Raw genomic sequence first — 12310 nt, 5'->3', positions numbered from 1 at the left:
CGGCGGCGGCGGCGGCGGAGGCGGCGGCGGCGCAGGATCCAACCCGGTGCAGGTGAACAGCAAGGAGCAGGAGAAGCAGCAGCAGCAGACCAATAACAGCAACAACAACCAGAACCAGTCCGGAGCGCAGCAGAGCCAGAAACAGAAGCGGCACCGGACCCGCTTCACCCCGGCGCAACTCAACGAGCTGGAGAGGAGCTTCGCCAAGACGCACTACCCAGACATCTTCATGCGCGAGGAGCTGGCTCTGAGGATCGGCCTGACGGAGTCCAGGGTGCAGGTGGGCTGGCCGGGAAGGACTTTATCATGTGTTGATTCCGCCTGGACACAACAAGTCAGCTGAGGGGGACAAACACGCGCAGCATTTCAGCACCAAGTCAATTCAGCCAGAAATCTGATTAAACAGGAAGAACAAACTTCCTGAGCTGCAAGCTTTCAAACTAATGAATCTAAACAACTATTTAAATCCAATCAAACTAAACCTGCAGAGTTTATTTACTGCCAACCATATTTAACAGCATTTTTATCCTCTCCGCTGAATTTAGGAAAATAAAAGTTTAGATAAAATAATATTTTTTGTTTAATAATCGGTGTAAAAATGAAGTTATATATTTTAATGCTGGCATTTTATTATGTTTTATGTGATTTTATTATTTTTGTTTTTAATTTATTTTGTATCTTAAATAATTTTAGTGTGAAACACGTTGATTTATTTTATCTTGAAAGGCGCCCTATAATTAAAATGTACTTACCTTCTATAAATTACTTTACTGCCATCTAAATAACAACAACAACAACAACAACAACAACAACAACAATAATAATAATAATAATAATAACAATAATAATAATAGTTAGTGATAATTATTTTTTTTAAAGAGTATTTTATCTGCACTGTAAGAAATGAAATTTTAGATACTTACTTTAGTTAATTATATTAATTGGTTTCAAAATAAATATTTAAAATTAAATTTAAAAATAATGATTATTTGAAGCTTTTTTCCCCCTAATAAGACAGTAAATGTTTAACAATAACCTTCAAAAAATCTCGATATCTCCTTAAACATAAGAAGCAAAAAAGCTCCTAGTTAGTTAAGGATTCAAATAAAATAATTACAACCTGGGACGCAGCTTGGTACATTTTAGCAAAGTGCTTAAGTTTCATTTAACTCGCAGAATTTAGTTGATTTAATATGTCATATTTTATGCAACACAACCTGCTTATTTTGATTGTTAAAATTGAGCTAAATAGTTTTAGACTAATAATTGAGAGACTCAAACACCCAGAATTCATTTCACGTCTCGCTTGATGTGTTTATTCTGTCCCTTGTTCGGATGCAGATTTAATTTATAAAACCAGAGGTGCTGCCTATATAAAATCAAGCTACATTTTATTTTGCAGTAATTAGCCCGTAAATCAGATCCGGCATTAAAAGACACTGAGTGGCCATGATGAGTCTGAGAGCAGCTTTATTAGGTTCTGATCGACAGGATTTCCTGAGCTCAGAGCTTCAATGGCTTCCTGCAGTTCACCTCAAATCTGTCCGCTTGGATTTCTTCTCAACACAATCCTGCCTTCAGAGGGTTTTTACTCTGCAGAGGGAAAGCATCATTATAAGAGAGAAGCTCTTTGGCTGCTCACATGTGAAATAAAAGCGCGCTAATGATTCTGATTCTGCAGCATTTGCATGAAATGAGGATGAGTGAAATGATGCTGATCCCGTGTGATGATGATGAGGCTGAGAGGAGGAAGGCTTCTGCTCAGAGCCGATGAAAGATGGCGTTTTCTTTCCCCTTGAAGTGTAATGCATCTCAGGCCGGGCTTTCACGGCTGGCTTCTCCGGGACGGAACGGAGTGAGATTCTTATTACCGAGCCGCACTTTCTCACCCAAAACTTACCATTAATCATCGGCGGCCGCTCCCGAGCTCAAGGACCCCCAGGATCCCCACAAACTATTGATCTCCGACAAATGTGAGGGAGGCTGTCCAGCTGACGAATTCATTTTCGGGTCAAAACGAGCTCCTTTTTATTTAGAAACAAGCAACACGGTCCTCCTAAAACTGGCTCCTTTTTGTTCTGGTCAGGAAGTGTTTACATTTCAAACAGTAAATATGGATGGAATTATTCTAATGTAAAAAAAAGGCCAAAATTACAAAAGCGTGACTATTTGGGAATGGAAAAAAATTAATGATTTTCTTAGAGGGTTAAATGTTAAAATGGAAGAATTTATTTAATTTGATTTAATTATAATTACTAAATTTATATATCATTACATTCTTAGTCTTTCAAAGAAATGTAAATTTATTTTAATAAAACCATTTTTTTACACAAATATTTAGCCTAAAGTAAATATTTTGCAGAGGACGTGGGATTTTGAAAACCACCAAAAAAGATTAATAAATGCATTTCTTAAGCTTTATTGAGGTAGTATTTGGGATATGAATGTGTTAATAAATAAAACAGAAGAACGCCTTTTTAAATGTAGTTAATTTTTTCATATATTTTATATTTTACAGGCTAGGATTATAACTAAAAAGGTTTTAATATTCGGCTATTCCTAATTTAATAATTAGCCTAATAAGGTAGAAAATGTAGCAGAGGTATGGCGTTTCTGTTTTGTTATTAAAACAATCTTAAAGTATAGCATGGGACCATTTGGGTGCTAAATGACTGTTTTTAGTGTGTTTTATAGTAAAATAGAAGCGGAATTTATTGTTTTGAGTTTTATTTTTCCACATATTTTACGTTTAACAACTAGGCTTATAAATAGAGATATTATTATTATTCCTAAATTAAATAATTTATTTGATAACAATCAGACTTTTTTTACATATAAAATACAAATTTGGCAGGAGATGAAATTTTAAGGTCATACAAAATTAATGAAAAAAAACATTTTCTAAAATTCACCGTGCTTTAAACGGTGAAGAAGAAGAAGAAGAAGAAGAAGAAGAAGAAGAAGAAGAAGAAGAAGAAGAAGAAGAAGAAGAGTTTCCCCCACATATTTAACATCTAAAGACCAGGCTTAGACTTTAATAAGAATAATGTAAATAAAATGTGTTTTCTTCTCCGGACAAACACACATAAATCCGTGCTTCCTTCAGCTGATTTATTGTTGCCTTGGTGATGATCTGAGGTCATGACCCTCCTCGTGACTCCTGCCGTCTCCTTCCGCAGGTCTGGTTCCAGAACCGACGCGCCAAGTGGAAGAAGCGCAAGAAGACCACCAACGTGTTCCGCGCTCCGGGGACCCTGCTGCCGACGCACCACGGCCTGCCGCAGTTCCCGTCCGCCGCGGCCGCAGCTGCGGCCATGGGCGACAGCCTCTGCTCCTTCCACGCCAACGACACCCGCTGGGCCACGGCGGGGATGCCCGGCGTGTCGCAGCTGCAGCTGCCGCCGGCTCTGGGCCGCCAGCAGGCCATGGCGCAGTCCCTGTCCCAGTGCAGCCTGGGCGCGGGCCCGCCGCCCAACTCCATGGCTCTGTCCAACATGTCGTCGAACGGCTCCGGGCTGCAGTCGCACCTCTACCAGCCCACTTTCCCCGGAATGGTGCCCGCCTCCCTGTCCGGCCCGACCAACGTGACCGGCTCGCCTCAGCTGTGCAGCTCCCCGGACAGTGACGTCTGGAGAGGGACGAGCATCGCGTCTCTGCGCCGCAAAGCGCTGGAGCACACAGTGTCCATGAGCTTCACTTAGTGCCGAGCGTCTGTGGTCTTCTACATTTAGTTGTCATGCGTGCAGCCCGAGCCGAGCCGAACCGGAACCAAGCCAAGCAGGATTCGGGGAGAAGGGAGGCTGCTGGCCGCGCGGGGCTGCTTCCGTTTACAGATCCCCCTTATGTCGCATGTAGCCTTTGTCTCTTTATTTATCGATTTCTATTAACTTATTGCTTTTTGATTTGAAATTTATTTATTTATTTATTTGTTGTTTGTTTTCCGCCACCTCACACAGACAGATTTATTGCTGCGAGACTTTCAGTGACATGATGGGGTTTAAAAGACTCGTTTTCCTTTTCCCTCCTGTTGCACAAACACTCACCTGCAAAGGGCCAAAGGGCTCCACGTGGAAGTGCCAAAACGAGAAAAATACAAATAAAAGAGAACTTGAGAAAAGGAAACAGATCTGACAGGAACCTGGAAAAGAACTTGACTGCATGTGCTGTCAGAAGTAAAAGATAATGATAATATTTAAAAAAAGAAGGAAATACTATTAAGTAAGACATGGAAACTAACGTATCTAATTTGTTCTATAGGATGTTTTGTGTAGGAAGCACTCTTGTTCCCATTTGGTCAGTTTGTGATAAGTTCTGTTTCCAAAACGCTGTCTGTGCTTATGATCAAATATGCCTTTCTTAAATGTTTCAACCATTTTGTTTATATCAATTGAGTGTAAATGAGAAAATAAAAATCATTTTCAATTATGCCACATCCTGGATCAACCCTCCTTTTCTTGGTGCAGCTCTCTCCTCCCGTCCTTTTTTCCTCCTGTGCCTAAAATCCAGATGGCTGAAAACTGAACAAAAATACTGCATGCAGTTTTTGTATTAGCATCATGCTGTCAGAGATCAGCCATTTTTATGCCAAAAAAACAAGCGTCAGATGTGAACTTTAAAATTTAAAAATGGTAGCATGTGAACAATAAAAAAATTCTAACAAAGTTTATTTTTTCTGAGAAATGTGCATACAGCCTGCTCCAAAACAACATGCCATTTTCTGAGCATTTAACTCAGAGAAAGCAAAAACCATCTGTAAACATGCTCTTTTTGCACAGTTTTATAATGAGTTCATAAATACATTAAAGGCCTAGAATTTCTTGGAAGAATGCACATCTCCTGCTGCTAAATTCACTTCAGGCTGAGAAATTATGATCAAATTCTGAAAATAATCTGCAGTCTCAGGTAATATAATGTATGATCTGTTGGCTCTTGGAGTATGTGTTGTGAATGACTCTCAGCTACTACCACATCAAATTTGATCTAAATATCTGTGAAAAAGACTGAGGTAGAGCCATTTTTGTGTTGGGTCTAGTCAATCAGCTAAAGTTCAACAGCTCTAGATGTTTTCTGAAGGTTTCATCCCACAGTTTGTGATATTTTGCTAACAGACAAACAGGGTTTATTGCTAAAGTTCACACGTGTGAAGAGTCTGAGCTGAGGAAAACCCTCATCTACTACCACACCAGGGTTTAGCTCTACATCTTGACTTACAGCTGTTTCTGTTTTCTAAGCTCAGCTGACTGTGGCGGGTTGAGACCAACCGGTAATCGGTTTTACATCCAGTAATTACTTTCTATAAGTTTCACTAAGATTTGTCCAGACATTCATGAGATATTTTGCTAACAGCCTAGACCCACAAACATATGGGCAGAAAATGCTGGAAAGAAAATCCAATGAAAAATGTTGCAACATTAGTCAAAGTAAAGTTAGACCAGTTCAGAAATAAAATACAGCCATTCAATAAAAATATTAAATATTACCATTAAAACACTCCTTACAGCCTACATGATGGTTTGTTTTTGGAAGTTTTTCTAAACCTAATAAGTAAAAAATGTTGGTTTTTTTTTCAACAAAGGCATGATCTTTATTTGTCAGATTTTGATCTAAGATGCTTTTCAAAAATTGTCTTCCAGCCTGACTTCCTCCTGGGATAACAATGTTACAGAAATACTGGACAGACTTTGCAGTAGGGACACATTTATACATTATAATTAACAGTTAATAACAGTTATGAACCAGAGAAACTGCATTTATAGTAGAAATAAAGTGTGGCTGCTGAGAGCTGGATTGTTGAAGGGAAAAGAAACAGGACACTAGCTGAAAGTTAGGCTAGCTAAAACCTAAATGTAGCAGAATGGTAGCTAAAAGCTAAAAGTAGCTGAAGGCTAGCTCAAAGTTAAAAGAGGCAGAAACTGAGTAAGTATGGTGAAGCAGAGAACTGTGTTTCTGAAGCTACCAGAGAAATCTCAATGCATTTATAAATAAAGTTAAATATTTTGAAAAGTAAAAACAAAAGTCATAGCATCTCCTGAATGAGGGCAAAAACGTGGGAATAAAATCTGGAAAACAATATTGTGAATGCCGCCTCAGTATTCACACAAATAAGCTGTAAACATATAATAACACATTAATAGACAGTTACAGAGCATTAAATAAAAAAGATAAAACTGACTTTGTATTGCAAACTAGTGAGTTAATATTTATCTGTACTCCCAATTCTCACTGTTTCTCTTTATTTAGATGTTAAATTTCCAACATTTGTCAGGAACTTCGCTGCATGTGAGCAATCCAAGTATTCACGCAAAGTTTTTTTAATTAAGATTATTTAGCTAAAATAAACATAAACTGAGCAACTAAAAAAAAATACATTTACAAGCATGACACTTGAGCTTGTTAAATAATGAGTCTGATTTTATAAATCTTTATTAGTGCTTTATTAAGTCTTTAGAAACCCATGAATAACCTATTTATAAACCCTTAATAAATCCTTTATAAAGGTATCCTTATTGTAAAGTGATTTAGAAATATTATCTATAAAAATAAAACTAGTAAAAGTAGTCAATCTAAAACTAAAACTAATATCGCTACATAAATAAAAGTTCTCTCACTAATCCCTGGATGAGGAACCTTAATCTCTGTCAGCACCAAAGGGACCAGTTCCTGACGAGGAAAGGGTTTAGTAAAAAACTAAATTCTGACCGACCTGCTCATGAAGTCCTAAACAAGATGAAACAGCAGCTGCTGGATCAGAGTCGAAGGATTAAAGTGCCTCTTTAGCAACAAAAATCAGTTCATGACACAATAATTAAAGGCATGGTTGTTTTACTAATTCTAAAATTTTTCTCCTGTTAGTGTACTTTGGATAATTAATAATTAACTTAATTGTTATTCAGCTTCTAAGAGCATCTGTAAGGCAGAATAATATTGTTTTTCTTGACCTTTTTTAAGCTACAAACAGTTTGGAGTTTGTTGTAAAACATTAAATTAAATGTTAATGTGGCATAAAATGAAAAAATGCCAGAACAGGAATAAACTAAAGACCTAGCAGTACTTGATGGAATACAGTTTTTAAACTACAGTCATTTTATGACAAGAAGGGACAAAGTTGGAGCTGTTTTGGTCAGACCTTGTAAGCAACATATCATGTAGAAGTGCTCAGAGTGTTAGGTATGACTACTACACCTAACTTACGGCAATATCTGTAAAAAGGACCAAGTTAGAGCATTTTTGTTTGCCTTTAAGGTCAGTGGCTGCTTGTGTTGACTCCAAAAGTTGATAAGTTGTAGATGCACGTCAGTGATTAGTTTTAGCAAGCTTCATTAAAATTTAGTCAGCAGTTCATGTCATATTTGTTAACAGATAACCACAAAAACATTGTTGTTGCCATTCCCTTTAGGCAGCGAACAATAATAAAGCTGTTAACCTCCTAAATCTCCAACACATTTTGATCATTGTTCTCTTATGAACCAAAATCCTCTGTCATGCCAGTAGAAACCATTCAGTAAAGCTGACTAATATTGAACTGACCTGACTCAGTCTCAGGCACACTTGTTTGCATGTTCTTCTTCTTCTGGCCTCTTATCTTTTGATAGTAGTCATTTTGCAACCAATGACCCTCGAAGCATGTTGAAATGCAGAGTGGTTTCTCACTGGGCTGCAAATGTTGAAGACTAGATGGCAACTAAAACCTGTAGGTGAGTTTTTTGGTGCAGTCTTACTGAATTTTTAAGTGTTTGCTACCAAATGTCCAGCAAGCCACGTGTCTGCCCTGTGGCTACATTTTTGAACATCCTGGCTTATTTTTGGTTGCAAGGCCTGTAAAACAGTACTGTTGGTAGTGTACATTGTTTCGTTCCCCACATCAAACCCACTTCAGCTCATAATGTGACCACCTTCATGATATAATCTACCACAGTACACTTTTGAAATAAATATAAGCAGATTTCTGCCAATTTTTAATCATTGTTATTTATCAACAGTGTTGTTTTTAGACCTGGACATTTGTCTCTGATATTTTCTGCCAGAGAAGAGCTCCCTGCAGGTGTCAAAATACAGCTCTAGCACTCTTAAGATAAGTTGTAGACACCCATGACTACTCTGACTTTTTTGAGAGAAAAGCACCAATTTTTCAAACATTCAAAACTCAAAGGATAGGACTGCGTACCTCTGCGACTTACACAAGTAGGTTGAGAAGCACTGCAAACGTCATGAGACAGTCAGGAAACTCCCTCCTGAATGCTGCTCACCAACCAGTCAGCCCAGTGAGGGACCACCATAAACAGCATCATCATCTGGAAAAGGACAGATGCTGATTGGTCTCAAGGTCCATCACTGCAGAGAGTGATTAGATCAGCTGAAAAACTGACAAACAGCTGCCTCCCTTCACTGGAGGAACTTTCCTACAGCAGATGCAGAACCAGAGCAGGAAACCAATGATGGAGCCCACCCATCCAGCTCATGAACTGTATACTGCCCTGGAAGCTTGTCTAAAGGGTTTACAGAAGCCAAACACTTAAACATCTGACATCTTCTAGCTTCTAGGATTGCGCTGCTCAAGGTGGCTGCATGTTGGAGCAGCTCTGTTCCTCATTCTGAGATATTGCTTTTGAAAATGTTATTCCTCGTTTTTCTGGCTGTAAATCACTTTTTTGGATCATTATTTCCTCTGATATTGGATGCTGTGCTGCTGGAAGGATTTTTACTGAAGCCTTTTTACTTTAGGACATTTTGTTATGATGCGTAACCATGACAACAAGTGTTAAAAGTGAAGAACCCTGAAGTCCAGTCATGGTCAGAACCAAGCAGACCGCTTGTAAATCCACCGGAGGTAAAGCTCCCAGGAAGCAGCTCGCCTCTAAAGCCGCCCGCAGGAGTGCCCCGGCTGGCAGAGTGAAGAAACCTCACTGTTACAGGATCTGTACCGTGGCTCTCAGGGAGATCCACCACTAGCAGAAGTCCACCGAGCTGCTCATCCAGAAGCTGATCCAGGAGATCGCCCAGGAATAAAGACCAACCTGAGCTTCCACAGCTCGGCCGTCATGGCTCTGCAGGAGGCCAGCGAGGCTCACCTGGTGGGACTCTTTGAGGACACCAGGACAGAGGACACATCGGGACAGACCACTACAAGAGACCCTCTTCCTGTCCACAGCCATCAACTCTTTAATAAAACCAGGATTATGAGCTACAACAACATTTAATTTCCCTTTGGGGTTAATAAAGTATTTTTGAATTGAATTGAATTGAATTTTCCTCCAGGATGGACCTCAATGAAATGGTCAAAATCTCAAACTAAATGTAGCAAAAGATAAAGATAGCAAAACAGTAGCTAGAAGCTGAAGGTAGCAAAAGGTTATCTAAAAGTAGCATAAGAAGACAAAAACAGAGTAACTATACTGAAGCAGATTGAAAAGAAAACAATGTTTTTGAAAGATATAAAACAGATTTCAATGTATTTTTTGCATAAAATGCTTCAGAATTAAGTTAAATATTCTGAAACGTATAAAAGTTACCAAAAAACAAAAGCCTCTAGAATGAATTGAACATTTTGTTATATGAATGCCTAAAATAGCACAAAGTATCCAAAAGAAGTTAGAGTGCAACCCCCCAACCCCATGAAAGCAGCAGTATTAATGCTGAAACAGAGTTAACACTGTTAAGTCTCGTCTATTGGCACTGCCTTGGTTTCTTTGTATTTTTAAGCAGAAGCCACATTCTTACTGCAAAGTGTTCAGTCAGTCTGGATGTGACTGGATTACAGACAAGAAGCAATCTGAAGCCTCAGGATAAAGATTTTTGTAGTCTGGCGACAGATGTGAAATAATATTATATAAATGTAATAATTTGTTTCACTATCAGCCAGGTTAATTAGTTTGTGGAAATGGGTAACCTGTTTTTCATTGGGTAATTTGTCACACAGTGCCGAGGTAGCCAATCAGTGACCCTGCTGCTGGAGGGATCATTTCTCCCAGAATGCTGTGCAGCGAGTGTGTCGCAGAAAATGTGAAGTGAGCCAATGTTTACCTCCTACTTATTCCACACAAATAAATGAAATCAGTCAATAAACCATTCAAGGGTGAATATGGCTCTCTCTACCCCGGATTATGAATGAGAGCTCATTAATTTTACTGTGTGTGTGTGTGTGTGTGTGTGTGTGTGTGTGTGTGTGTGTTTGTAGCTATATTTAGGTGTGTATGTGTGTTTACACAAGCATTTGTGTAAAGGCCTATGTGTTCCTACTTACACTCAAAGAAAGAATGTCAGAATGAAATGATGTGGATTCATGTTGATGAATATAAACCAGGCTGTGTGTAAGCTGCCCATGCCACAGGTACTAATGCACCCCCATATCATCAGAGAGGCAGAAAACAGGCTAGATGGTCCCTCTCCTCTGTAGCACAGAGGACATGGTGTCCGTGGTTCTAATTTTGATTTGTTTGACCACAGAATATTTTCCCTTTGGCCCAGAGAAGACATGTTGTCCAGGATGACTTCTTCTTTGCATGCAGACCTTTAACCGGAGCTTGTGGATGGCACAGTGTTCACAGACAGTGATTTGCACCCATATAATGATGTTCATAACAGAATCAAACCTGGACCCTTCCAACACTGACTCTCAGCCTTCTCCTTTTTTACACACACTGATTTCTTCAGATTCTTGAAATCTTGTGGTGATATTAGGAGCTGTAGATGATGGGATGGTAGTGTAAAAGCGTGTAATTTTAAAGTCTGTCCTGAAAATAACCACTGGGAAAAGAAAGGAATTTCTCTCTAAAATCCGTTTAGGCCTCACAAGCCATCACCATTGATAAAAACAGATCCAATCCCGGGGGTTTTAAGAGGTACGTCCACGTTTTCACATCCATGTTATGAATTCTAATTCATGGGAATTTTAATTTTATTTGACAAGCAGAGTCTAGGAGTGCCTTGGTGATTGTTATTCCAGATGGCGGCGAGAAAATTCCATTTGAAGGTTTTATTAATTTTTGTTAAAACGAAGAGGTTCTCCGATGCTCTCACTGATGAGGCTGACTGACATCCCGCTGCTCCTTCCATTTGTCATTGTTTGAAATGCTCTTAATTGTATTACATGCAAATGAAGAGATTTGATTTTTGCCCATTATCTCTTCATAAGAGAAAATGAACAGAACATTAGTGGGTCACTAAATGAGGGAGGGAGGTAAAAGGGAGGGGGAGGAGAGATGAGACAGTGATGATCAGTTCGACAACTGGCAGCTTCCTGTTGGTGTAATGTCTCCTTTAACTTTTAGTGTTGTGTAAAAGTAATCCCTCCACCCTTGTGCTGAGACCGGTCTGTATGTGTGGATATAATCCTGTAGGTCAAGGCTGATAATTAACCTATGATGACTGAAACACAGCAATTACAGTCACGCTCATGTGACAAATCAAAGTGACAGAAGCTCACATACACTCCCCCTTCCTGCTCAGTCATATATATTCTAATCAAAAGCACATTCTGCCTTTGTTTTAATTAGGCCTTAAAGAGATAGTCTGGTCATTTTTGAATGGAGGTTGTGTCAAATAGTGAGTAGTACCTTATCTGCTGTGAGCACAGAGTCTCTGTCCAGGCTAGGCTAATGGCTAGCCAAACGAGTTTCAGTCGTTTTTCAGTCGTTTTCAGGCTTCAACACAAGGCCTCAGAAATGACACACTGGTATAAAGTAATGCTTATATTAAACTTCTAGACTATTGCATGACACCTTTCATTTAGTTTGCCACTGTTTTCTTAACTAGGCAACATCTGTGTTAGCATGGAAATGTGTGTCTGCTGAGCACACACTGTGTTTAGACACATTCACATAGTAACATGACAATAAATTTCCCCTTAGAAATACATTGAAATCACTTCAATACCTTCAAAAAATATTGTTCTCCCTGAAGTTGACGTTGGCAGACCTACTCTGTTTTTGTCTTCTTATGCTACTTTTAGCTTTTAGCCACCGCTCTGCTTCTCATAGCCTTTTTAGCTACAGTTTTGCTAATATGTATAGGCTAATTTATCTACTGTTTTGATCATTTTAGCTTTAGCATGTGCTTTGCTAGTTTTACCATCTGTTTAACTCATTTTAACTATACTGTTTTGCTTCTTTTAGCTACAGTTCTGCTGCTGGTGTAGATTCTCAGTCATCCAGGCCATGGTAAATTCAAAAAAAGTTAAAAAACAAAAACAACTGGACTTCTATTCTGTAGCTGAAGACGTTTCGCTTCTCATCCGAGGAGCTTTCTCAATTCAGAAATAGAGAGTGTGGAGTTGAGCTTTTAAAGCTGAGATGTGATGTAAGCTGGATAGCTT

At 39.0% G+C, this 12310-nt stretch overlaps 1 protein-coding gene across 1 annotated transcript in view; it reads left to right on the top strand.

The window, feature by feature from the left end:
- Window positions 1-4432, top strand: part of otpa (orthopedia homeobox a) — a 5254-nt gene extending 822 nt beyond the window's left edge. Inside the window, 3 exon segments of the mRNA XM_017438591.2 lie at window positions 1-5; window positions 8-280; window positions 3180-4432. The exon segment at window positions 1-5 is cut by the window's left edge and continues 150 nt beyond it. Coding sequence (XP_017294080.1) covers window positions 1-5; window positions 8-280; window positions 3180-3701 — 800 coding nt within the window. The 3' untranslated portion in view covers window positions 3702-4432.
- The last annotated feature ends 7878 nt before the right edge of the window (window positions 4433-12310 follow it).

This window comes from Kryptolebias marmoratus, linkage group LG14 (assembly GCF_001649575.2).
Source record: "Kryptolebias marmoratus isolate JLee-2015 linkage group LG14, ASM164957v2, whole genome shotgun sequence".
In the NCBI taxonomy this organism is placed as follows: domain Eukaryota; kingdom Metazoa; phylum Chordata; class Actinopteri; order Cyprinodontiformes; family Rivulidae; genus Kryptolebias; species Kryptolebias marmoratus.
Note: the sequence above shows the minus strand (reverse complement) of the source record. Positions and strands in the feature narration are given on the sequence as shown.